Source organism: Punctularia strigosozonata, assembly GCF_000264995.1.
Source record: "Punctularia strigosozonata HHB-11173 SS5 unplaced genomic scaffold PUNSTscaffold_3, whole genome shotgun sequence".
NCBI lineage: Eukaryota > Fungi > Basidiomycota > Agaricomycetes > Corticiales > Punctulariaceae > Punctularia > Punctularia strigosozonata.
This window is the reverse complement of record NW_006767435.1, coordinates 1,353,892-1,379,870: the sequence shown is the minus strand read 5'-3', so window position 1 is coordinate 1,379,870 and position 25,979 is coordinate 1,353,892. Positions and strand designations below refer to the sequence as shown.

At 58.1% G+C, this 25,979-nt stretch overlaps 5 protein-coding genes across 5 annotated transcripts; 2 read left to right on the top strand and 3 right to left on the bottom strand.

Annotated features, from left to right (window-relative positions):
• Positions 1-4,289: 4,289 nt before the first annotated feature.
• Positions 4,290-7,386, bottom strand: PUNSTDRAFT_98755 (root hair defective 3 GTP-binding protein). Its single transcript, XM_007381053.1, has 12 exons — positions 7,269-7,386; positions 7,117-7,214; positions 6,988-7,062; positions 6,840-6,925; positions 6,262-6,759; positions 6,006-6,204; positions 5,559-5,941; positions 5,364-5,502; positions 5,082-5,308; positions 4,687-5,030; positions 4,561-4,627; positions 4,290-4,506 (listed from the first exon to the last, which is right to left on the bottom strand). Exons 1-12 carry the CDS (start codon positions 7,355-7,357, stop codon positions 4,360-4,362), a joined length of 2,352 nt encoding a protein of 783 aa, XP_007381115.1. The 5' UTR covers positions 7,358-7,386; the 3' UTR covers positions 4,290-4,359.
• Positions 7,387-8,830: 1,444 nt separating this feature from the next.
• PUNSTDRAFT_124872 (Six-hairpin glycosidase) lies at positions 8,831-10,346 on the top strand (the record flags this gene model as incomplete). Its single annotated transcript, XM_007381052.1, has 7 exons — positions 8,831-8,941; positions 9,052-9,135; positions 9,193-9,610; positions 9,666-9,766; positions 9,818-10,143; positions 10,196-10,277; positions 10,332-10,346. 7 exons carry the CDS (start codon positions 8,831-8,833, stop codon positions 10,344-10,346), a joined length of 1,137 nt encoding a protein of 378 aa, XP_007381114.1.
• Positions 10,347-10,389: 43 nt separating this feature from the next.
• PUNSTDRAFT_83262 (uncharacterized protein) lies at positions 10,390-15,525 on the bottom strand. Its single transcript, XM_007381051.1, has 10 exons — positions 14,762-15,525; positions 14,599-14,688; positions 13,472-14,540; positions 13,216-13,423; positions 12,967-13,163; positions 12,368-12,912; positions 12,043-12,315; positions 11,659-11,991; positions 11,038-11,598; positions 10,390-10,978 (listed from the first exon to the last, which is right to left on the bottom strand). The coding sequence occupies exons 1-10, from the start codon at positions 15,071-15,073 to the stop codon at positions 10,655-10,657; spliced, it is 3,912 nt and encodes a 1,303-aa protein (XP_007381113.1). The 5' UTR covers positions 15,074-15,525; the 3' UTR covers positions 10,390-10,654.
• Positions 15,526-15,679: 154 nt separating this feature from the next.
• Positions 15,680-19,596, bottom strand: PUNSTDRAFT_83261 (uncharacterized protein). Its single transcript, XM_007381050.1, has 5 exons — positions 18,227-19,596; positions 16,469-18,132; positions 16,383-16,405; positions 16,268-16,323; positions 15,680-16,195 (listed from the first exon to the last, which is right to left on the bottom strand). Exons 1-5 carry the CDS (start codon positions 19,378-19,380, stop codon positions 15,967-15,969), a joined length of 3,126 nt encoding a protein of 1,041 aa, XP_007381112.1. The 5' UTR covers positions 19,381-19,596; the 3' UTR covers positions 15,680-15,966.
• A 3,996-nt stretch (positions 19,597-23,592) lies between these two features.
• PUNSTDRAFT_98745 (uncharacterized protein) lies at positions 23,593-25,858 on the top strand (the record flags this gene model as incomplete). Its single annotated transcript, XM_007381049.1, has 15 exons — positions 23,593-23,737; positions 23,807-23,832; positions 23,956-23,972; positions 24,045-24,218; positions 24,281-24,495; positions 24,586-24,601; positions 24,661-24,723; positions 24,794-24,812; positions 24,865-24,895; positions 24,967-24,993; positions 25,084-25,296; positions 25,360-25,476; positions 25,544-25,563; positions 25,628-25,738; positions 25,808-25,858. Exons 1-15 carry the CDS (start codon positions 23,683-23,685, stop codon positions 25,856-25,858), a joined length of 1,155 nt encoding a protein of 384 aa, XP_007381111.1. The 5' UTR covers positions 23,593-23,682.
• Positions 25,859-25,979: the final 121 nt, after the last annotated feature.

Here is a 25,979-nt window from a genome sequence, read left to right as displayed (position 1 = left end):
AGGAAATCTTGCGGGAATAGGTATAACACACCCACGTGCAGCGCGACCCCCTGAAGGATCGTGTTCGTCGCGATGTATTTGATGAGGCCGGAACTGGTGTAAGGATCGACGAGGGCGATGTTGAGGATCATGTATGACACGGCCAGGAGCGCCCTGGCGAGAGACGCAAGTCGTGCTGCAAGGGTTTGTTTGACGGGCTAGAAGCGGAGCGGTGACGGATGGGAAGGATATTGTGGGAGTATGTATAACACACCATGAATAGTGCGACCTCCTGACGAAGATCGCGTTGTCGCAATGTGTTTGACGAGGCCGGAATCGGCGCAGGAGCGCTGGAGGAAATCTTGCGGGAGTAGGTATAACACACCCACACGCAGCACGACCCCCTGAGGGATCGTGTTCGTCGCAATGTATTTTATGAGGCCAGAACTGGTGTAGGAATCGACGAGGGCGATGTTCAGGAATGACACGGCCAGGAGCGCCCTGGCGAAAGATGCAAATTGTGCTGCAAGGGTTTGTTTGACGGGCAAGAAGCGGAGCGGCGATGGATAGGAAGGATATTGTGGAAGTATGTATAACACACATGGGTAGTGCGACCTCCTGACGAAGATCGCGTTGTCGCAATGTGTTTGACGAGGCTGGAATCGGCGCAGGAGCGATGGAGGAAATCTTGCGGGAGTAGGTATAACACACCCATGTGCGGCGCAACCCCCTGGAGGATCGTGTTTGTGGCAATGTATTTGATGAAGCCGGAACAGGAGCAGGACCGGCGAGGGCGATGTTGAGGAGACATGTATGACACGGCCAGGAGCTCCCTGGCGAGAGACGTTAATGCTGCAGCGATTTGTTTGACGGGCTAGAAGCGGAGCGGTGACGGATGGAGGAAATTTCACGGGAGTAAGTATAGCACACCCAGGCGCAGCACGACCCCCTAGATCATGTTGTCGCGATATATTTGACGAAGCCGGAACCTGCGCACAAATGTTGAGGGATATTACACAGCCAGGGGTGCCCTCAAGGTTGCAAACTTGCGGGATCGTGTTTCATGGGCCAGAAATAATGCGACGACCATTGAGGAAAAGTTGCAGAAGTGCGTATGACACGACAAGCGCATTGTGTACACAGGTAGAAACTATAGTAGAGGGTTTTATTTGACCGGGCCAGTCATGGCGCTCAAAGCCGGCGAGACTACGTTGAGGTAGCTGGTATGACAACCACCAGCCCATAGTGGTAACCTGAGGAAAGAATGTTGAAGGGAGCATATTTGACGGGGCTACCAACAACGCGGCAGCGGACAAGTGTAATGTTTACGGAACATGTATGATGCCCTGGCCAGAGGCAATTATTGTACAGGAGGACAGGGGAGATGTATGATCGGATACGGGGATGGGAAGACGTCAGGTGCCAGACTATGTATGATTCATCTCGTACGTAGGGTCACCATATCGATGCTGTGGCCTGCGTATGACACGGGGAAAGTTGCAGTGCCTTATGTATGGGAGAAAACCCACAAATGAGTTTGTGTGTTTGACAGCAATGGTCACCAGCAGTGCAATAAAGTGCTTGGTTAGTGACTCAAGAGTTGAAACCCGAGAGAACCGAAGTTCGCACCCCTGGATTCAATTCACAGAACCTCACCTGCCCACCGAAGTACGGCCACGGCATGCACGGCCGCGCATCTTCGTGCTGAGCATAACGGCATGGCATACGCGGGATACAATTCATTTTGTTGTACAGCCTGGTTAAAAAAAAAAACACTTTTCCCAACATGCTACGGCTTCTGTGTGCGCTATACAGGTCGTTTCCACTGCGGGTGATGAACAAGTGATACATGGTTGGTTCAAGTGGTGCTTGAATTCTATCCTGTCCGATGCCCGAATTAACACACACCATGATGTCGCGCACAGAACGCGGCAATCATCGTAGTGTATCCACAAGTGCATGGCAACTGCAAAACGTGGCATCGTCTAACTGCTATCGTCAGTGTACAGACAAGGTGATTATGACGGACAATTGAATAGACATCAGGACGATTCTGTCAACGCGAGCCATGTTGCTTTTGCACTGGAGGAAGTATCAGTGGGGCATCATAAGCATTACACATCTTCGCCTTTATCATCTACATCTTTGTCCCATACGCCTTCCTTCCTCCTCTCTTCTCCAGCGCGCTCAATATTTGTCGTGATATGCACCTCCATCGGAAGAGCATCTCGCGCTATTTCCCGGGCATTCGATCTTAAGAACGTAGGAGATTTCATCCCAGGTATACCTAGACCGACACGCACGATGATGAGACCAAAAGAGATGTCCTGGCACGAACAGATCAGGTTATAGGGAGCGTGCATGATGATCGTTACTGACATTCACGAACGGGATCTGTTTCGTGTCTTAGACACGCATGTACTGATTGTTTCATGGCCACTCACCCCAGACGTGAAAACATATGGGAGATTGTTGCTCATCCAATGAGTGACCAGAGTCATTATGTTCAGGATGCTGACATCCGTATTAGTATGCAAAGGTGTATTCACAAAAGCAGTTTCGTACCTTGTTAGGGCAGAACTTTCGATGATGATCAAAAGCAACGGCTGTGAACACTATCTACATAGCAATCTAGTAGGGGTGACGATATGTACTGACTGCGAGCCGCAAGGATGTGAAAGTCTTCATGGCGTTATCTCTGTTGATGATGCGGTAGGATATTAAAGCTGAAAGAATGCAATCAATGATTGTGACACGCTCTGGCAATGCGACAGACCCATGGCCACAATGTTCGTACTACGCATTTGAGCCTCGTTGTAAGCACTAGCCAATATCGATGTTTGCGCACAACATACCTCAATGCTAGAATGTAACCGGCTGATGTCCACCTAAGAAGTTTATGCCATGGGCACATCAGCGTCGTGCCGCTTGTATTGACTCGAAAAGAAGCACCCTTGCACCAACGTAAGAAACCCAGCGCCACCTTCAGGATGATCTCGAGCGATAATGATGGAGGAGCCGCATCCTGCGACTTCTCGAATGAGAAGGTTCACAAGGATACTGTGGAGCACATACTAAGCATGCCAAGGGTTGTCAACGCGGGGAATGAACCCGATAAGAAGCTGGTATTGCATTTGCATATACTCGATAAGTCTGATGGGATCATGTTAATTCCAAACAACACATACTGAGTTAAACCCCACTTGCCAAGGTGGCATCTAAAATGGTGGTTGTGAGGGTGGCAACCATCGATCTCGCAACAATCCGTGGCTCCTTCGCGTTCTCAAAGAACCTGAGAGATCCACGCTTGCCTTGGAAGCTCGGAGTGAGGACGTAACCACTCCAGATGCGAGATAGGTCAATGCTCCACTGCTGGTATACTGTGAGTGTTTAATGTCGTACTCTCATTGTCTGAGTATTCACCGCGGTTGTCAGGAGCAGAAGCGAGATCGTCCCTCCTATCAGTAGTTAGCTCGATAACGAGCCTTGGCAGTTCCTTGAATGACGCCTGCGGCGTACGAGAAAGAACAGACTGGTACCGAGAAGAAAACAGGACATTCCTGTGGGGGTTCCTTAACTGACGCTCGTAAAGCAAGGAAGGAGAGGTGATACTCACCATACAATACGCATTCTGCGACGAAACCCGCTAATTCGGCATGGTCGATAGCAAGAGATCCCATACCTGCGTAAGATGTGTCAGAAGGGATCCTAAGGTGAAGTGTCTTATACTCTCATGAGCCTGTACTTCATTACACTAGGAACACCTCAAGTCCGGCGACATCGCCAGGTGGATTGACAGTTCAGCCGGGAATACGATCCTATCTGGCTTCGATGCGACGCCATGGCTTCCATAGGCCGAGCATAACATCCGGCGTTACTAGGTTATCACCGTGACAAGCGGGTCGGACCTGTATTTGGTGTCGCAACGTCTATAGGTCGGTAGTAAATGGGACGCGGGTTTCGTTATGCGGTCTGTATTCTCCGCCAACGATCGGATTTCAGTCTCCGATTGTCGCACTGGAACACGTTGTAAAGATGTAACTCTCCACGCTTAATGTCCAACGGCGATACTGATCCGGGTGGTATAAGACGGAATATCGGCGAACCTTGAATTATCTGCCATAAATCACCTGGGCCATGCAGCAGACCCAACACAGTCCAAAATAAATTTGCGCAAGTCCCAATGCAGTGTATGCGTGCGAGGATGGATACGCACTTGCCCCGAACGACTCCTTGAGGAAATCTGGATTCCTGAAGTAACAGCAGTCAATAATCCAATAATTATGTACAAGCTGAGGATTACGTGAGTCGGCGATATCATGTGCATGAAGAGAGTCGTCTAACCAAATCATCCTTCCTACGACCATATCTCCCGGAGAACTACAACGGTTCCGCCCTCCTCCTCCTCACTTCCTTTGCCACGCCGTCGTCTTCCATGGCATCCTCCAGTGGACGCGTACGTACGGGCTCCGTGAGCACCGGTTGCGAGAAGTGTTCCCGCAAGCGGTTCTGCACCTGCCGATTTACCTATGAAACACGTTAGGCAATGAGAAACGCCAGTCCCATTGTTCAGCCGCGCACCTCCCCACCGACAGTCTGCGTCACCTGGAGTAGGGGTCCTACTAAGCCCAGCTTCAGGATTGTCCATCTGAAGGACGCTCGGTATCAGAGTCGGGTCTCGACGGCTGCAAGAGCGCAGGTACTCACGCTGACGCCAACAGCAACAGAAGCATGGCGAAATAGAGGGGGTTGAAGAGCACAACCATGGCCTCGTTCCAGCCGAGGACAATAAGCACGCCGTACATCCACACGGGGATCTGCGCGACGCTGGAAACCGTGCTTCGTTTCGCCTCGACAAAGTACGCGTCTGCGTCTCGTCGGAAGCGGTTCGTGATGTCGACCGCCTTAACCTCGGAGAACACGATTAAGGTAGCAGGGAAGTCGAACTCGTCGGAGGAGGTGAGGGTATCGGAAGAGCTCGAGGGCAGCGTGTATGCGAGCGAGGGATCGACGGGGGCTATTTTCGAGTACAAAGGGATGAGGTCGAGAGTCTGGCGGGCTTGTCAATAAGGCAGTATGCCCGTGTGCGACGCGTTACGCACCTGATCTTTCGCCTTCTTAAAGATACCCTCGATATCGTCATCGGGGCGCCAGACCCGAGGCACGCCATGTTCGTCGTACCTGAAGCGCTCCTCGAAATACGCACGGAGCTTGCCAAGGAAGGCAGCGTCAGCCGTCTGCTCGTCGATTTTTGCACGGAGGGCAAGCCATGCACGCTTGCGCAGATCGGCAAGGAACGCCTCGTTCTCTTCGTCGGTGCAGTTGAAGCCTGTCAAATAGTTGACTTGTCAGCGCCCGAAAGTGCGGAGGGTCATTGCCCTCACTCTTTGCCTTGGTCATGTACGTGGCCTCGGCCTTGTCGAGTGTTTCCCTGAAGGCGCGCAGGATCTTGTCCCACATGTCCGGCGTTGCTTGGTTGAGATATAGATCAACCGGTTCCGATATCTGCTTCTTGAAGTTCCGCTGCGCACCCGTAAATGTCAGCGGTCTTCCTCTGGGCTCCACTTACGGCCACTCACCTCGATCATGTTGACCATCTTCTTCGTCTCGTCCTTCCTGCATTGATCCGCCACGTTGCCGATCTCTTCCTTCAGGAGCGTGAGTTCCTCCTCCCAGTTCCACTCGCTTGTGTCTTCCTCCACGACCGCCTCCTTCGCGCCCTGCTCGAACGCACCCTCGCACTTCGCGCGCGCTTGACCCACGACGTCCGTAAAGCTGTAGTCATCGCCCTTCAGGCCGTCGAGCACAGCACGCTTGAAGGTTGAGAGGCAGGCTTTGTGAAGGTTCTTCAGCTGGCCGAGGAACAGGGGCGACAGAGTCGCGTCCATGGTAGAGATGAGGTCGGCGCGCTTGCGCTTATATACGCCTTGGTGGTAGCGCGAAGCGTCGCGATCGTACCGATCTGAATTGAACGAACAGTCGGTCAATAATCATGCAAGTGACAGGTAGGAAGAGGTACCGCGTACCGAGAGCTTGGGCCCTCCAGCTGCGCATCATCTTCCCGAGGCCCTCGATAACCTTGCCGCTCTCGATGGGCCGTCTCTGAGACTTCGCCTGCTCGTTGAACTCCACCAGCGCACCCGCAGAAATCTCATCGCACCGGAACTGGGCAAGCAGTTCTTGTTGAGTTGGTAGATCAAGGTCCTTGTTGCTCTGCACTTGTTCCTGCAGCCTTGCTTCAGTATCTCATAGTAGCGCGACGACGGTGAGGAGACAGCGCACCCATATGTTTTCCATGTAGAACGCGACACCGTCAGCCGGTATGCGCTTATGGTACGCTGGCTTGAAGAGATAATCCTCTTTCTCCTTCTCCACGAACCGCCTCCTCAGTCCGTTCACCTCTGCCTGGAACTTCTCCGGTACGAGGATCTTGTGCGGCAGCCCTGTGAAGGCGAGATCGAAGAAGTCTTCCAGCTGACAATCCTTCAGCCCCTCGGGCTTGGACAGGCCGTCCCAGATACGGTGTAGGTCCTGCGATAGCGTTGCACTCAGATTGGCGAGCGGGGTGGTGCCGATGTGGTCGCGAATGACGAAGAGGAGCAGCGTGCGCTGCTCGACGCCGCCCGTCTTCTTTCCAAACAGACCGAGGTTAACTTCGAAGACCGTCTTGAGCAATGCCATGTTCGCGCCTTGGTACAGGCCGACTTGGTGCTCCCACAGGTTGATGATGAGGACTTCGGATGATGCGAGGGCAAAGAGGGCGGACTTGCGTTCGAAGTCCTACAGGGCAGAAAGTGTCAGGGACCCTCTGAGACCACCCATAGACACGCGAGAGTGTGTGTCGGGATACGAGCACCAACCTGGTCTTCGCCACGCTCACGCCCGTCCGTGCCCTCGACATCCATAACCATGACGTTCATGTCCTGGGCCTTGCACATCCAAACACCTAGTGAGTCATGAAATATTAGCATAGTCCAATACTTCAAGCCTGGGGATAGAGATACTGACCTTTCGTCGTCTGCTGCCGCCGCGTCTCGTCCATGACGTCAAAAGTGGTACCAAAAAGGCCATTCAGTAATGTACCTGGGCATAGCGGATGGGTCTATATCCTCGAAGAGTCTGCAAGTCATCACGTACTTTTTCCCGTAGACTGGGAACCGAATACGGAAACGATGTTGTAGTTGAAGCCAGCATCTCGTAGACCCCAGCGTTCAATCTGCTTCGTGAGGTCTTGTCTGTGCCCCAGGTTAGGACACGCTGACGTGAGGCCGTGTGTGGGTTATACGCACGTAAATTGCTTCTCGTCGTTGATGATTTGTAGCCGTTCCCTGCTAGGGTCGACAGTGTGCGTCGCGTCACCGTTCGCTTGGCCGTTCATAACGTTGCGGTCCTAAACCTGAGGCCGTTCTAGTGTTGTCGGATGAGAGGTGGTATGCGAGTCCAACGTGAAATGGACTGTCAAAGCCTTGCAGTGCTGTGAGCGTGAAAGCTGGCAAGAAGAATGAGCGCGAGGAGAGGAGAATCGGGGTGGTGTGTTCGGCGCTGGAGCCTGATGGTTATGCGTCACGAAACGCGCTGGGGGTGACGCGAGGCTTTCACTTCCGGTGGTTACCACCGTACTTCACGCCTTCACGACAAGAAACTGCTTTAGCTGCACGCCGCAGTACAAGTTTGTTCTACGCCTCAAGGCACGCGTACCCAATGAATGAGGCGATGAAATCTGGCCGCGGGTTTCGAGGACTCATGCAGGTTTGGTATGAAGGCTCAGCCAATTTCAGCTGATTCGAATGGCGAAAGCATGAGTGTTCAGTCATCCCCATGTTTATGAGAGCCATCCTTCGAATCCAATGGCTACTCGCGGTGGGATGATCCCATCCATGAGATGACCTTACTTTACCAGCATAAGCCCGTTTACACAAGATTTGACATGACCACGTTTTCGCAGATTCTCCCTGTGACGGAAGTCCGGACGCCAGGCATTCGACTTCTGTCGTTCAAAACGCACACGGCCAGTGTTCGAATCGCTATATACAGTTGGACGCTACTTACGGCACAATGCCCTGCATAGCGCACCTAGCAGCAACAGCGGCGTCTACCGCTTTCGATACGGTATAGTTGTCATCCTGAATGACGCTACAGTGACTATGTACCGGTAGTCCAACCTTCCAAGTCCTTCAGCACACGAACTACGTTCATTGCACGTTAAGGTGCGCACATGCATGCCATGATTGTCCGTTTTCCGCATTGAAGCGTTGTATTCCCCACGGCCATGCCGCGGGACCGAGCTCGCGGACGACAGAGACGCGTATATACTATACAGCGCATATGATTCGAATATCGATGCGCAATAATCAAATCGGTCCCAGTCCCATGACGAATGACTTAGCAAGTTGCTCGACGACGATGTCATGCGCCTCAGAAACGTGAGCGATTCACGCGCTGCAAGTCGCCGATCACTTCTACTTCGACCATATGGACGTTGCTCATGCGGTAACAGCGGAGCGCCTGACAGGGTGGAAGGCTTGCTTGAAGAGCGTACATGAGCGACAGAATGATGTCGAGCTCTTCTCCGCCTTCTATTGATCATCTGACCGAAATAATACCAACCCACGCTGCTCAATCTTGGACGACCGGAATCATGCACGATGACGCGATCTCATATTCATGGTTGCCTTTTCGAGGATGCTACGGGGTTTGCTAGGCTACGTTACACACCACAATCCTATACGTGGACACGGACTATGCGCGCCGACCGACGGCCATCCAGCTTCTACTGGTCGTTCTATCAGGATGTAAATGAAGTATATAAGGCGGACAATTCGATGTGACTTACGGTGACATCCCGATGATGATGTCTCTTCGCGTCTCCCGGTGGCTCTCTTTCGCCTTGTCACTCGCGTCCGGCGCTGTTGCCCTCCCGCATCGCAGGGCGCAATGTGCATCGACGCTGAGCACTGCAGCGGTGAGTACTGTTCGCCTCACAGTAATCGTGATATGATAATCCGAACGCGATGCATGTGATTGTCTAGACCCTCGCTGATGCCCTTCAAACCCATTATTACTCGGGCACAGGCTGTAAGCATCAGGATTCATGACCTGTACCAAGCCCGGTCTGAGATTGATTCAGACAACGGCGGAGAGTTGTGGACGGACACCGTGAGCCGATGCTCAGTTGCTGTTGCGTCATGTTGACACCGGTTTCTGTCCCGGTAGAATGCCATCGAGGATATTCACAACTACATGCTGGCCGCCGGTTCCACCACCTACGACAGCCTAGCGGACCAAACGCGGATCGGCATCGCCGCTCAAGATCCGGGTCAAGACTGGGACAGCTTCTTCGGCGGCAGCTACGACGATGCTCAATGGGTCATCCTGGCGTACTGGAAGGTGGCTGACTACAAAAACGCTCACGGCGAAGACGCGACCAACTACCTGGACAGCGCCCGAGCGATCTATAACCTCATCACCGAGCAGTGGGACGACACTTGCGGCGGCGGCGTGTGGTGGTCTAGCGCGAAGACCTACAAGAATGCCATCACGAACGAGCTGTTCCTGCTTACGTCCGCGCAGGGCTACAAACGGTACGGTGACCAGACTATGCTAGATAACGCGCAGAAGACATGGGCTTGGTGTCAGTGCTATCTTTCCGTCATATGCCCGCGACGGTGCTCACAGTTCCACTGCAGTGGAAGGCTCCGGGATGCGGAACTCAGGGGGACTGTTCAATGATGGCTTAAACTCGGACACTTGCCAGAACAACGGTCAAACTACGTGGACCTACAACCAAGTGAGTGTCCAACGTTGGTTCGCACGGATGACGAGCTGATCGCCCACGTAGGGGGTCATCGCGTCTGGCCTCGGTACACTAGCCTCCATCACAGGGAACACTACACTGTTCTCCCAAGCCGAGATCACCCTAGACGCCACGATAGCCCAGTTGACCGTCAACGACATTCTCAAGGAGTCGTGCGACGATGCCGCTTCTTCAACTTGCAACCACGATCAGCAGATCTTCAAGGGGATCTGGACGAAGCACGTACAGTACTACCTCGATGCTGCCAACGACGCCTCGCGTACAGCAAAATACAGCGCTTTCTTGGGCTCGCAGGCATCTGCCATCCTCCACTACGGCAAGGACGCAAACAACGACGTCGGCAACGTCTGGTATGACCTCTGCACCCCGTTTACGTCTCAAGCACTGACAACAATGATCAAGGTATGCGCCTTCCCAAGGCGGTTCCATCTTCGGTCCTGAGCCTAGCGCGAGCGGCTTAGCAGGAACACTCGCAGCTGCCAAAGTAAGCAAACGCCGTTCATGGTGGCACGATGCACCTCATGAAGTTCCCCTGCAGTACGGCCCATGCTAATGGCCATGCATCTCGCTTTCTACGGGCCAGCTTCGACGATGGAGAAGGCGCCTAAATTAAACAAAGCTTCCAATATATACAATACAACTCCACCCGCTGTTTGTACACAGGTACTGCCATGATGTAGGATGAAAGCATTGCGATACGATACGTCAAAAGGGATGCGATAGCCAGCGGATGAAGGATGCAAGATCAGTGAACAGTCGCCCTGAGTATCCGCGACAAATATGTATATCAAATAAGGCCATTATCTCGAGAGTGAAAAGGGGAAACAGAATGGCAAGATGGGAGGAGGATCAACGGAAGGTTTATCCAGAGGCGCGGCCTTCTGCTGTCTCTCTGCGATGGTGGTGCTGCGACACGGTAGGAGTGGCCGGGGGCTCTTCGCTCTCCATGATCGTTTCCTGGTCAGGATAGCCCTTCCATTTCGACCCGGTGATTTCCTCGCTTGGATCAGGCTGCGAGAGAGCTTTGTCGAGAGCCTTCTCGCCCCGCTTCTTCAACCGGAGCGCCATCGCGGACTGTAGGGATTCGATGTACGACTCGTACTTCACGATCTCAGTGAGAAGATACTGCGACTTTTTCTCCCAGTTGTTCTGGGCTCTGGTCGCATTCGCGGATCGCGGCTGGTACTATATCGGAGGTCAGCCCAAGGAGCCAATAAACTGAGTGAGCAAGGGCATGGACTTACCAGCGCAGTCATCGGTTCCCGGAGGTTGTTGTGACCCTTCAAGTCGTTTTTGAGGGCAGCAACATGCTTTTTGAGGGCATCCAACTGAGCCTCCTCATCATGGCTACTTGGCACCGTTGACGGCATCGGTGGTTTCCAGTCATTGATGAAGACGCGATCCGACCAGGGCGACGTGCGCATCGTAGCAGCGTTGTCTTTGCGCCCGAATTTGCTACGCGTGCTGCGTCCGCTTCGGACGCTCATCGTATCGTTTTCACGAGTGTTCTGATCTTCGGACATGGAGCGTCCATGGGTGGCCATTTCGACGACGCGGTTCCAGCCGTACTCCATGTTCGACACGCCGCCGGCCAAAGGCTCCTTACTTTGCCGAGCAGCCCAGTAGTTGCACGTCGAAACCCACTCGTTCACGAGCTCTTCGGTGCCCGCCTGGAAGAAGTACACTCCTCCGTTCGCAAGTGTAAGAACCATGCAGTGGGGTCGTTCCCTGTTATACCCTGGAGGTGGCAAGGCGTGCGCAAGAGAATGCGCCAGTTGGATCGTGCCGACGGGTTGGGCATTTTCCTGCGTGAAGAGGTGTGAGATGAAGAAACCCAAACACCGCAACCAATGCGATGAACTCACAAGCCAGTTACCCCCACCAACCACGCTGGAACCTCCTCCGTGATGCTCGCCGAACACGAACATGTTCAGCTCGCCCTTCTGTATGACGACGAAGACGTCCATCCAGTTCCTCGACTTGGACTTCTTGCCGGTGGCCTCCCAGTAGTGTTTCCGACAGAGCATACCTTCTTTGGCCCACGGGGCGCCCAGAAGGGCAAGCTCCTCGTCTGTGATACTGATATCCGTCGATATGGAGTCCTGACTGTGGTGACTGCGATCGTCGTCCTCCTGGGCTTCGCGAATGATAGTATGGGAAAGGTTGGATGCAAAACCAAGAGTAGGGGCCAGGAATGCCTGCACGACGGTTATGAGCTTTCATCCGAGCATTTGTGGCAATGTGCTCACCTCGTGGCTAGCAAAGCTGGGCGAAGGACTGACGCGCCCGTCGATGCTGCTGTTACTGCTGTATGGACTAACTCCAGCCTGAGCACCAAGAAGAGTCGAAAGTCCTCGTATGCTTCCGCGTTTGAGCGTGGCCAGCCGGTCAGGCTGCCTGCCACCAGCACGGTGCCTCATCATGGGAGTCCCAGGCGTCAGCGACGACGTTGAGCTACGCGCCGCAAGAGAACTGCCGAGCGGCTGCAGGATCTGTTGCGTTTTGACGGCGTTGTAAATATCCTAGAAGCCGACGTCAAATGGGCGTATTTGCGCACAGGTTTCTGGAACTGACCTTCAGCAGTATCTCCATCTCGGCCTCCCAGGCGCGGTTATAGACCACAGACACCGAGCTCGAATTACGCCCAACTCTGCCATCCGAACTGCTCCCCACACCGGAGCTACTGCCCATACCAGAGCTACCGCCGCCCACGCCCGAGCCAGAGCCCATCGGCACGGAAGCCGTACTGTTACTCAAGCTAGCCGGGTCCTGCGCGTCGCCCTGCACCGACACCGGGTAGCTCTTCATCGACGCCCCAGGCGAGGCCATCACGTCCCTCGTCACGCTGTTCCAGCTCGCGATGCTGCCGCTCCGCTTCTGGCGCGGCTGCGGCGTGCCCGCGGTCGTGTTCGTGTCGCTGCCGTCGCGGATGCTGCTCGCATCGTCGACGAGATCTGGGGTCGAGATACCGCCGGGGGAGCGTTCGTGCCGGAGGTCCATCAGGATGGCCTCCAGGGTGTTCCGCACGAACTGGCTGCGGGACATGCGCGTCGCGAGGTCGGCAACGTGGAGGTCGGTGTTGAGCAACAGCAGCGAGTATGTGGTCGCATGCACCACGCCTAACGAGTTCAAATCAAACGAGGTAGAAGGTGGCGAACATGCTGTGTACTTACTCGCCTTGCCGAACAGGTTATCCGGATTGCACTCGTGATACCGAATACTGAACTGTTCCAGGATACGGTCAACCTGCTGGGTCTCGGCCTTGAGGTACAGCTTGCCACATAGTTTTCGGAAGGCATTATCGAGCCGCAGCCCCGAGAAATCAAAGTAGTCCATGTAATAGCGCAACGCGACCGCGTTGATCGGGCTCCTGCAACGAGAATCGTCAACGTCTGCGCCTTCCGTTGATCGGATGCACTTACTGCCCACCAAGCCATTCCGCAATCTTTTCCCGCGGCAAGAAGGTCTCGTCCTCCCTGTAGCACCTTGCAGCCAGTTCCTTGCCCCTTGCCTCCATGTCACCGGACGTTTCATCCGATTTACCCAGGGAGGGATTGGACGCGTATCGATTGAGGGACAATTCGCTCTGAGCGAGTTCATGTTGCGCCTTGATCGACATCAGAGGCGACACTGGGGGAAAAAAACCAAGCCAAAGTCAGTTCAAACGTCGACCAAAACCGAAACGATGTTTACATGTTCGACCCCCTTCGTCGCCCGCGGAAATCAACGAAGGCTCAGAACTGGACGCGGCAGACCGATGCTGCACGCGAAGACGGGAGTTTGCGGCTTGATGATTCCCCGCGGCCACGGCGGAAGGCGCGTCCGCCGTGTACGATCTCATCGTGCGCGGCACGTTCTTGCCCATGCCATGGCGCCACGATTCGGTAGAGTTGGATCCGGATCGGTGTCGTGGCGGCGTCTGCAGAGAAGTCGTGCGCGGCGGGACGTCGGTGATGTCGAGTATCTCCGCGTTCTCCTGCGAGGATCTCTGCGAGCCCGCAGCGCCCTCCTGAGAAGCTGGAGGATCGAGCTTGACCACGGGCGTGGACGGACCAGGCGACGACGCAAGGGAGTCCAACGTGGTCCTCCTGGACGACGCGGTAGGACTATCCGTCTGTGCCCGATGGAGCGCCGCCCTGCGGGCAGGGGTGGACGGATCCTTCAGGTCCAGCGACCCCGACGAGATGCTCTCCAACTGGGACAGCTCGCCCTTCAGGTCGGTGATCATCCCATTGATGCGGGAGTCCCACGAGCGCTTCTCCTCCGGCCTGCGAGGCTTTCGGTCCTTGACCGGAGATGACTCTGGGAGCGGCGTGGAGGAGGATGCCTGGGCCATGGCCTGCTTCAGTTCGAACTCGCTGACGCTCATGCTTCTCCGCTTCGTCGCGTTGATGCTCGGAAGCTCGGGTAGACGACGTACGGTGGACTTGGTGATGGTCTTGGACGACAAAGCGACGGGTGGGTCCTCGATGTACTGAGAGGGCTGCTCGACCTGGACAAAGGAGTGATCGTCGGCATCGAAATCGTCCGACGTCGAGCGACCGTTCTGGATGGGAGGAAGAGGTTTGCCCATATTGGGGGTGGGCGTCGGAGCGAGCGCGTCACCGAAGACGTCCTTCACGGGAGACTTGATCGGCAGCCTTCTCCCCTCTCGGGCGGGGGTAGGGATGGAGGACGACGATGAGGACAAGGCGGGGATGGTCATAGAGGATGATAAGGAAGTTGGCGAAGGAAGGTCCATCCGTTGCTGCTGGGCGCTCTATCAGCCGCACTCTGATGATCCCGAACAGGAATAGACGGCTTACAGAACGGTCCCTGACGGTACCCTGCCCCAACATCCTACCGAAGAAGGCCGTCGTCTTTGACCTCATCGACTTGGGATTGTGCATAGAAGGCTGGAGCAATGGAGAGAGGTCGGCATGACAAAGAGGTATACAGCAAGCAAAAAGAAACCCGTTTTTATCGCACCTTGATGGTGCCGTAATCTTTGGCGGGGACCTTGGGCTTGGGACTGCCTGCCCAGTCGTAGATGGTAGGGCTTGCAGGGACGGGGTGGTCCGCGCGCCGAAGTCGCGCCGTCCCCGGCGATTGCGTAGACGATCGCGGGCGCGTCGTCGAGGTGCCGGTGCTCGACGACGAGGAGGACGGCAGAGGCGGGGCGGGGTCCTTGTTTTGTTCGCGGGCGTCCTTGCTGCGATCGTACGTCGTCCCGCGCTCCTTGGCCTTCCTCACGAGGGTGGCGAGGTCGGGGCTGCTGGCGGTGCCCTGGGAGCGGTACATGGAGCGACGCTTCGTCGGGAGGTCGGCATCCTCGGCGTCGTAGAAGACCTCCGTGGAGGTGCTGGACGGTGGCGACGGCAGCTTGCGTATCGTGTGCTGTCCGACGGCGGGGCCGGCAGACGCGGGGGACGGGGTGGGGGGCTCGACGGTGGGCGTGGACGGGGTGACGCCGATGCGCGGCCCCCTTGGTCGGTGGTTCGGAGGCGAGAGCGGCGTCTTGGGCGACGGCCCGGGGCTGTCAACCGTCCCCAGCGCGTTGATGTCCAGCCCCTCCTTCAACTGCACCGTCCCCTCCCCCCGCAGCGCCTGCTCAAAGTCCAAGTCCGTCCGCGAGACGCGTCGGGTCACCGTCCGGGAGTCGTTGCTCGCCACCGGCGCCAGCCCCGACGGGAACGAGCTGGGCGGCACCGGCGACCGTGGCGTCGGGCGGAATACCGAAGACAGGGTGGGCGATACGGGCCAGAAAAAACGATGATCTAGAGATATCGCAGAGGAGGGAGGGAATTTACTCTTCCTTGCGGCGCTCCGGCCACGCCCACGCCCACGGCTATAACGCGAGCTGCCTGGGATAGATTTAGACGCTCGAAGCTCGTCTCGTCATGTATTGATTGTCACCCGCCCGTGTTACATCTCTAACTGGCTACTCTATCGGTTCGTGTTGGTCGTACACAACCACAACATCATTAAAGCAAAGACAAGGGAGTGGATGCATGGTTGGCAAGCATATAGCGGCGGCCCCAGGGGGATGAGGAAGGGAAGAAACAGAAAAAAAGACGTCAAGGGCAGACAAATACACCAGGTGGAAAGCATGCACACTGTTACACATTGATTTGTGGTGGAGAACAAGGAAGGGGGGTAGGGGTGGGGGGACTTGCGGTGGGGGGGGGGGGGTGTTATACCGCGGTATCGTCCGTCTTGTAGGAAGACGGCGGGGGGACCGCATTGGAAGTCCGTCGTTGTCGCTTCATAGCGATCGGTATCCCCGCCGGAGGTCGTCCAGGCAGCGAGATGGGCGCGTTGCCCGTCGTCGCCGACCGCGGTCTCGTGCCTGCGGGTACCTTGGGTAACCCGTTCGCGGCTTTGCGGGTCGTCGCGCTTTGCGGGGCGCCAGATGCTCTGTTTCTGCGAAAGTCAAACGTGGGTCAATATTGCGCCTCGTGGGGAAGTAGAATTTTTAAAAAAATCGCTGCTCACCGTTTCTTTATGACGTCGGTCTTCAAAGAGAGTGGGCGCACGACACCGTGCAGTTTCTGATCAGGCCATTAGACATTTATCCTGGATTGGGCGCCGGCGAGATGAAAAAACTTACATAGAACAGACCACATGCGTTACCTGCAACGCGATCGAAAAAATGAGCATCACGATGAAAGTAAATCAGCCGCTGGATCCACTTACACAGCGGCTGACCAGACGGATCCCGCCTCCACAGCGGCGTATTCGTCGTCTGACAATTCGTACACACCGTCGGCGGCGGCTCGTCCTCGCCCCCTTTACTCCCGCCCGCGCCCCCACCCCCGCTCCCACCCCCGCCCCCTCCCCTCGCCGTCGCATAATCCGGCGTACTCGTCGAACTCCTCAGCTCGCTCGACCCGTTCAAGCTCACCGTCGGCGCCGACTTCTTCCTCGTCGCGCCGCCCCTCGCCGGCCCCCCTCCCCCTCCCCCTCCCCCTTCCGAGTGCCTCGCCGGCGCGACCCTCCGGCTCGAATTATTGCGCGACACGTTCGCAGACGACGACCCCTCCGCCGCCGACGGCGGCGTCGACCCGTTACTCGTATACGGCTCCGGACTCGCCGTCGCGCTCGACGCGACGCTCGGACCCCACCCGTCGCTCCCCGGGCTCGCATGAAAACTCGCATGCGTCAATATCTGCGTCGGATCCACGTGCGTATACGGCGGCTCCCCTCCCCCTCCCCCACCTCCTCCGTACGGATAAACAAAGTTCATCATCTGCTGGTAATCCTCCACCGACCCGAGCGACGCGTAATTGTCGCCGATCACCGCCGACGCGTTCGCCGCCGCGACCGACAGCCCGTCGTGCGCGATCCGCGGCGACCCGCTCAGCGGCGAATACGGCAACGAGTGCGACAGCATCGCGCCCGCGCCCGGCCTTCCATCCTCCGGCGTCGGCAACATCGAGCTGAAATCCGTCTGCGGCGAGGCCTCCCCCCCTCCTCCACCACCACCACCGACCGCGAGCCCATACGCATAACTCTCCGGGGTCGGAAACGAAAAATTGAACGACGAGCTCGGGAACGGGCTCTGCCTCTCCTGCTGCTGCTGCTGCTGCTGGTGCTGCTGTTGATGCTGATGCTCGCTCGGCACGTTCGTGTCGATCGTCATCTCCGGCAGATCGCCGCGCAGCATGCTCTCCGCATGCGGCGCGTCCGCGGGTCGCTTCGTGCCCACCAAGCTATCCGGCGACCGCGGCTTCCCGTCGACCTGGTGCCTGCCCGTCACGCCCTGGAAGATGCCCTCGCGCGCGACGGTATGGTCAAAGCTCGTCTTGCGCACGTGGCGCGGGAACGCCAGCGCCGCCGGCTCCATCTTCACGTTCACGTGGTGCGCGTGCGCGGGCATCCGGAGCGGGCCGTGGAAGCCGTGCGCGGGCAGCGACGACGGGTGCGCGCCAAAGTGCGTGCCGTAGGTGGGCAAGCTGCCGACGTACGGCTGCGAGAAGCGGGCGTGGTGGTGTTGCTGCTGCGGGTGCTGCTGGTGCTGCTGGTGCGGCGACGGGCCGACGATGTCGTGCAGGCTCTCTCCGCCCTCGTACACGGTGTGCAGGTCGCCGTGGAGGGAGAGCGTGTGGGCCGGGCTCCGTCGGCCGATAGGGATCGCGGGCGGCGACGTGCCCGCGTCGCCGCCGTCCAGGAGCGGGAACTGGAACTGCGTCTCCTCGATCTTGACCGTCGCCTCGCCGTCGGTCGGGAAGTGGAAAGTGCCGGGCTCGTCGAACATTTTGGCGCCGGGAGCGCGCGAGCGCGAGCGCGAGGACGACTTCCAGTCCATCGGCACGCGCGAACGCGAGCGGCTGATCGTCCTCCAGTCCATCCTGTCCTCGCTATCGACGCATACAATCGGCCGTCAGTCAGAAACGATGGCGCAAATAATCGAGGCAAAAAAAGGTAAAAAAACGATAGGAAAAAGATACGCACACGTCGTCATCCCCGTCCTGGTTCTTGCCATCAAAGCCGACGATGCTCACTTTGCCCTTGCCCTTGCTCATCGTCCGGCCCCTAGCACCGTCCGACCCCTCCGACTCCGTCTTCACCTGCACTTCCTCCTTCTCCTCCCCATCCGCCTGCTGCTGCTGCTGCTGCTGCTGCTTCTCTCCCTCCCCACCCCCCGCTCCTCCTCCCACCCCACCCTCCGCGATATACGCCATCATCTTCACCTCGTCCTCCTTCTTCCTCTTCAGCGCGAGCGCCTTCATCCTCCACGTCAAATTATCCATCTGCGGCGTCATCCCCGCGCGGTACATCTTGAGCGCCTGCGCCGTCGCCGGATCGTCCTGCGCCAGCTGCTCCGGATCGATCCCCTCCAGATCCGCGTCCGAGATCTCCTGCAGCAACTCCGGCGGCGATCCGCCCGCGCCGAGCAGCAAGCCGCCGCCGCCGCCGGCGCCGAGCAGCGCGTCCGCGGACACGTCGGGAAAGAGCGGCGACTGCTTCGGGTCGATCGGCGTGACGGGGTAGCTGGACGACGTGGAGTCTGTAGTAGCAGCGGCGCCGTTCGACGATCCGCTCTGAGCATGACGACCGCCGCGTAAAGAAGAAGCGACGGGAGAGGACGCACCGCCAGCGCCGTTGTGTGTTGGCGTGTTGCCGTTCCCGTCCGAGTGCGAGCGTGGCTGCTGCTGCTGCTGCGACATCATGAGCGCGTTCACGGATCCGTAAGGCCCCGTGACGGGCGACGCCGCGAGGCTCGGGCTCGCGGACGACGCGGGCGACATCCACAAACTCGGGTGCACGCCCGCCGGCGGCCGATCGCCGCCGCCGGTACCCCGATAGTGGTCGAAGCTCCCCGGCACCGAGCCGGGATGAAACCCGCCGCCGCCTCCATCGTCCCCGGACGAGGAGCGCCGGGAGTGCGGTCCAAAGCCACCGCCGCCGTTGTGGTTGTTGTGGTCCGCGTACGGCGAGCCGACGACGACGACGTTTCCCAGCAGATCGGGGCCGACGATGTTCCCGTCCGACCGGCGGCTCGCGTGGCGCGCGTACGGCTGGGCGGCGGCGGCGGCGGCCATGCCGACCGAGCCCTTGCGGACCCTGTACGGCCCGCCCGACGGGGCGCTCATGTTCTGCTGCATCGCGTACGACGACGGATACGGCTGAGCCGGCCACGCCGGGTTGTGCTGTTGCTGCTGATATGCGGGATGGTGTTGTTGGTGTTGGTGCGGGTGCGGGCCGTTGGGGTGGGGGCGATGGCGCGCAGCACCGGCGGGAAGGGACGAGGGTGTTGTTACCCCTCCTCCTCCTCCTCCTCCTCCTCCGCCTGGAATCACACCGCTCGCGGCGAGCGCCTGGAACATCGCGGGGTCGAGCGGGGCGGAGAAGATGTGGCCCCAGTCGTCGGGGTGCTGCGGGGGCGGGCTGGCGCGATGGTGAGGGCCGCCGGTCTGATGAGGGTGGAGAGGGTAGAACGGGCCGGGGAGGGCCTGGAGGGGCGAGGTGGCGGGGAGGGACTGCGGCCAGTGGGCCTGGTGGGAGGGCGGGCCCTGGGGGCTGAGGTCGAGGGCGCCGGGGGAGCTGAGTGCGGCGGAGAGGGAGGGGGCGGCGGTGGTGTTGAGCGTCGGGCGTCGGGCGGGCGACCAGGGACGGCCGGGCTCGAGCTCGTCGAAGAGCACGGGCGGGGCGTGGTCCATGTAGTGCGCGCGGGGCGGGTGAGGGCGGGCACTGGGCGTGGCGATGAGCGAGGAGGGTTGCTGGGGACGTCGAGGGTAGTAATCTGCTCAAAAATGGCGGCGGATCAGGGGCAGCGCAGGCAGACGGAGCACGGGCGGAGGGGGCTGAGCTCGCGGTCGACGCACTGGTCGCTCTTTGCAGGACGGGGCCAGTCCGACGACCAGGGCAGCGCTGCAACGCGGCTCCCGGAACATGCGCCCCACCTCTCCGATGTTTGCACGGCCCAAACACACGCCCCCCCTTCCCCTTCCCCAGTTCGCGTCCCCCCTTTCCGCCCTCGCCCCCCCTGCTGCACCGTGCATCCGACCCAATTCATTGTGATGCCCCTCGAGGCCGTGGTCCAGCACGAGCACGCCCTCCCTCGCCCCGCTCGCGCCATACCCAAACCCCCATCCCGTGAGCCATGACACTGTCCGGGGTCCTCCACCCGCGCATCTTCGGCATCTGAGATCGTCCCGCCCGATCTATAGCAGCACGCCCTGTTCATGATCATTTTTCCCTGAATATTCATCCAGCCCCGTCTGATCCAGCCCAGGTCGCCAAGCTACGGTGACGGCCGAGGGGTGTGCGACCGAGCGGGGACGAGCTCCCGCAGCGCTCCTCGAAAAGAAAAACAGGCATGACATCGAAGGGGGGCGGCGAGGCACCGGATCGATGTGCATTGTGTTCCCCTCGAAGGAGCAACGCTGCTCCCGCTTGCATGACACACCGTGAGTATTACTCGCTGGCGTTGATCTGCAGCGCCGGGAACAGCAGCGCAATGATCGCGACGACTCGCTGTCGCCCTCGATCTCTCCGTACGTACATCGTACATGATTCACTACTTTCTGATTCCCAGCATCCGTCTGTGGGACTGATCTTCCACCCTCTGGCCAATCCGCGGGACGGTGTTAAGCGGAGCGCCCAAAGCAAACGAACAACTCTCCCCTCTCGCTCGCGCGCCACATCGCGGCCCTAACGGATCATCTGACCCCCTTTTCTCTGCCAGCGACGGAGTGTGGTTCCATCGCGAAGCGCGCGAGCACGCATCCACCGTAATACGCTCTCCTTTGTGTGCGTGCGTGTGACTCGCCTTGAGCGCTTCGACAGCCCGGGGCGGGGTAAAATTCTGCGTTTCTACCGCATGGTACGGTGACCCGGGCTCGACCAGTACTTCTCTCTCGGACGGACCTTACGCCAAACCGCTCCTCATCCTCTCGTCCTAGACTCAACGATTGTTATCAGCCAACCCTCCCACAACTTTCTGTTCGTCCGAACCCACCTTTGTGAAAAATCACCACCACGCGTAACGCCCCCGGTCCCGACGCCCCACCTCCTAACGCGGTTTAGACCCGCTGTTTTATACACAAGTATTTTTAAAACCAGCCAGCGAACTCAAAATTCCGAACGTCCGACCGAAGAACTTCGGCAGAACGTGGGCCGCCAGCGAGAGAAGAATTCTCACGAAAAAGAGTGTTTGGTTTGTAAAGGTAACGTACGCCGGTGTCCCGGCGGAACGCCACATGCACTTCCCTTGCGTCGACCCGCCCTGAAGCCTGCTGAAGATCTCTGCATACATACCCTCTCTGTATGTATGTTCATCATGGTCCTATGACTCCTCTCCTCCAACCCCGTGAAGCGCTAAGGACTCGAAATGCCATCACCTCATAATATCCCGAATTTCACTGATGGCAAAGCCCCTCTCCTCCCCTAAAAACTCCGTATTCATCAAAGAAATCCCCCACTGTCCGGGGTCCCTTTCCATCAAACCAAATCCCTCCATTAAGGGAATATCCCGAGCCCCTTTCGCGCGCCGCCGCCCCTCCCTTCTCCCCCCCTTCTTTTCCTTTGTCGCGCCTGGGAAGGGCGAACCCGGAAAAGGCACCGCGGGGGGGAGAGCGCCTTCTCGGACTGGCCCGCGAAGGCCCCGGAAGATCGACTGGCAGCTGGGCGCAGCGGGCGCTGGGAGTGGCTCTCAGGCAACTCGGGACGAGCGAGCGGAGCGAGACCGCCATCCCCTCCCCTCCTGCGTCTCAAGAGGTCCGCTCGTCTCTTCACGACATTTCCGCTGCCGCAACCGAAGCGAACGACAACGCCGTTCCGAGCTTTGATGTGCTCTCCGTATGGTCTCTACGAGGAGGAGGAGGTGGGGGGAGGAGGGGGGAAAGGCTGGCTCGCTGGGCTGCGACGTGAGAACCCTCCCGAGCCGACCGGAACGCGCTTCCCCCAAGCCTCGTGCCCCCCTTCCTTTCCTTCTTCCAAACGTCTTCTAACCTTCCTCATCCGCCCATCGCACCCGCGCACCCCTGCCCAACGCACCCAAAAAAACAAAAACCACCTGCTCGCGATCACAGGCGCCAAAAGCTTCCGATGTCTCGGCTCGTTCCTTTTCTTCCGTCCATGTCGGACGCAGTGTTCCCTGGGCGATTCTGAACATGGGGGGGGGAGCATTTGGGCGCAGAACGCCCTGGCGGCGGGCCGACTGCACGCGCGCCCGTTCCCTCTGGGCGCACTCGCCGCTCTCACACGGTATACATAAGAACAAGTAAAGTAAAGGGCCAGAAGAAGACAGCCCCTCGATATTTTTTACCCGTCACCCAAGAATGGCGCCATCCTTTCGACTTTTCGTCCCCGCTGAACGTTCCACCCCGAGGCCGCGTTCGCTTTAGACCCAGAGCATCTGCTTTTTTTTTCCCGGGTGAGGAGGGACGACGCCGAGGAGGTTAACCATCTCGTGGCAGGTCAGGATCTCGTTTAAACCTATCCTCTGCCAGCCACTACGCCATACTCACCCCTCATGCCATCGCAGGACCAGGACCAGGATGGGGGTGGACCAGCAGCGTCGGCGACTAACCAAAATCCCAGATCCCCCCATCCGTTCTCAGGCTCGCCCAGGGCTCCCACACCACCAAGAGAAACAGATCCAGGTTCCCTGATCCTCGCCAAACGCAGCAGCAGCTCCTTCTGAACCTAACCCTTTCGTATGTACAGTACAGCCATCTACCCATCTCTCGTTCGCAGCGACATCACGGGCGACCCGGTGTTCGGAGAGAGATCTTATGCGTGGATCTAGGGTGTCTCCGAGTTGCGATCACGCGTCCATATCAACATAGACGCCGCGGAATGGTAGTAGAGGCGTCCAGCGAACGGATGGAAGCCCCCGTCATGGGGTAGCCATGACGAACTTGACGTGCATGGATCGGAACAAGAAAGTACATTTACGGTACATCCTCCGCTCTCGCTACACTCCGTATCGTTGTGTTGCAATATCACGAGTGCCTCTACGCGGCTCTACAGCGACACAACATCATGATCCATGATGCGGAGGATATTGTCCTTGGCTTCACATGTTTCCTTGAGGACTGTCATCATCCCGGTCGGGTATACGGATGTTTTTTGCGCTCGAGTTCGATCTCTGCTTTGACAGTCCATGAGAACAAAGGTCGCGCGTCTACAGCGAGTCAGTGCTGATGTATGGCTTTGCAAAGACACCGGAACCCACCGCGGGTACCTAAACCGAGCACTTCCCATGTCCCAACTTAGGGTTCATGCATACGAGACCGCTTCTTTCGCATCCCGGATCAACGGCCCGCGAGCATGGCCTTCGATCTCACCTCATCTAATCATCGACGCGCGTCGTCTTTCCGACGTTATTCAGGGCTGAACCAGAGTAGGCGACTTCCGCTATTCAACATCGCGGTAAGACACGCGCCTCCAGCGCGGTAACAATGAACGCCTCTCGCTTCAACGTCATCCTGATCGGCGCGGGGGAGATCAACTTTGGTAAGATGTTACGCAGACCGCCCTGCAGCTCGCTAAACGGGATCTCTCTTGCACTCCTCCGATCCGCAGGGTCAGTGGAAGGCCCGTGGAACCACGTACGTGTCCCCCCTCCTCCTCTTACACGCCCAGCCCAGTTTGGCACCGCGCATCATCCTACTGGATCCCATCCCGCCGAGTAATCTGACCCGAATCCCACCGGTTTCTTCGCATGCACACAGTCCTTACGTCTAGAGAAGTGATGCCATCTCTCCCGCCGAGCGACACGGGCCACCTCCCGACCCTGACCTTGATCTATCTCTCTGGCTAGGAAACTGGGTGACCGGCTCCGCATCGTCGCGATAGTCGATCCGGACGTCCTGAGGGCCGAACTCGCCCTGAAGACGAAGCAGACCTCCGCGGCCTCGGACAACTACCGCGACACGGGGATATTCGACTCCCTGACGCAGGCTCGCGCCGCTCTCACCGACGATCAGCTTCCCAAGTGCGTGCCCCTCCTGCCCGCTAGAGCCCGAGCTCGACCGCTGCGTAAACCCCCCCTCCCAGCCTGATCATCCTCGGAGTCCCGCCGTTCGCGAGGGGCACGGATGTTCCCGGTCAAGACCTCGAGCTGCAGGCGGTCAAGCTCTTCCCCGGCTGTCCCCTCTTCGTCGAGAAGCCCGTGTGCAGCGTCGAGCCAGCGGCCTGCCACCGCGTAGCAGCCGCCCTCGAGGCCGCCGGGACGCTCGTCGGAGTGGGGTACATGCTGCGCTACCTGAAAGGCAAGTCAAAAGCCTATACCTCACCCCCCCTCCCCCCATGCTGCGGATCGAGAAGCGGGGTCTGACGCGTCCCGATGGTGTGATCCTTAGCGGTCCAGATGATGAAGTGAGTGCACGAGGCCCCATCAGCTGCGACCGCTCCGGTGTTTAAGCAACGGAACGTAGGACGATCATCGACGAAAACGGCCTCACCGTCATGGGCACCAACGCCAGATACGTGATGGCTTAGTGAGTTTCCGGCGCTTTCATCGACCGCCAGCCTTCTCCGAGACCAACTCACCCCCGAATCGATATTCAGTGAGTGGGCCCGTAAATTGGTGCGTGGTGGCTCCGACTCGTGCTTGCGCCGCGGTTCGAAACGCGGAACAGGCATGGTGGGACAAAACCCGATCGGGCGGACGTGAGTGCATAGCGGCGTCTCATCGCAGGGCTGCCCAGAACTAGGACTAACGTGGGCCTGCCCATATCCAGCCATCGTGGAGCAGGCGACCCATTTTTGTAAGTACACCATGAGCCTTTGATCGTGGTCGCTTGGACACGCGTGGCGGAGAAGAGGGGCAGAACACTGATGTTTCTTTTTTGCGATAGGCGATCTGTCGCGGTACTTCGGGGGTGAGGTAGTGCTGCCCTCCGTCTATGCGCGTACCGTGGAGCACAGCGAGCCGCCAGGGCATCTGTCCGTGAAACAATTCGACGAGGACGCCATCCCTACCGCGAACCGGGTGCCGCGCATGACTTCCGCGACGTGGAAGTACCAGGGCGGCGCGGTGGGCAGCCTGACGCACGTCATCGCCCTGCATGGTAAGGGTCAACCCTCCAGGACAGTGCAGGTAATGTGAACGTCATGGGGCCCACATCGTGCAGGAAACACGTATTCCACCGAATTCGAGGTGTATGCGGACGGTTACCAGATGAAGCTGGTGAACCCTTACGGCATCTCGCCCATGCTCTCCGTACGGCGTCCCGGGGTAGAAGCAGAAGGTACGAGGACGCGTGCCACCCTTTCACGACGCCCAAAAGCTTAATGCGGTCTGACCCTCATCCACAGAGATCCATACCTTCCAGAACGTCAGTGGCACGAGGGCGTCATATGACGACTTCGTTCTGACGTCGCATTGGGTTTGAATCGCAGGACGACCCTTTTTACAGCGAGATCAGTGCTTTCATCGACGCGGCGGAAGACCGAGCTGCGGCGCACGGCATTCTCAGTTCCTACCGGGACGCGCTAGCCACATATGAGTTGGTGCGGATACGTCTCCTTCTCCGTTTGACCACGAGAACTGAGAAGCGCGGTGTTTTTATCCACGTGCAGACATGGCGCATTCGAGAGGCCAGCGAAGCGTCACTTGCTGCACGGGTATAGGATTGCGTAACGCGATATAGATATTGGCGTTATGCACTGCAGTCAAGATTAAGGTTCTAATGGCGAGCGGCAAGAGTTAGCATCAGTGTCGGACGACCTTGATGGCGGGCGTCCACTCACT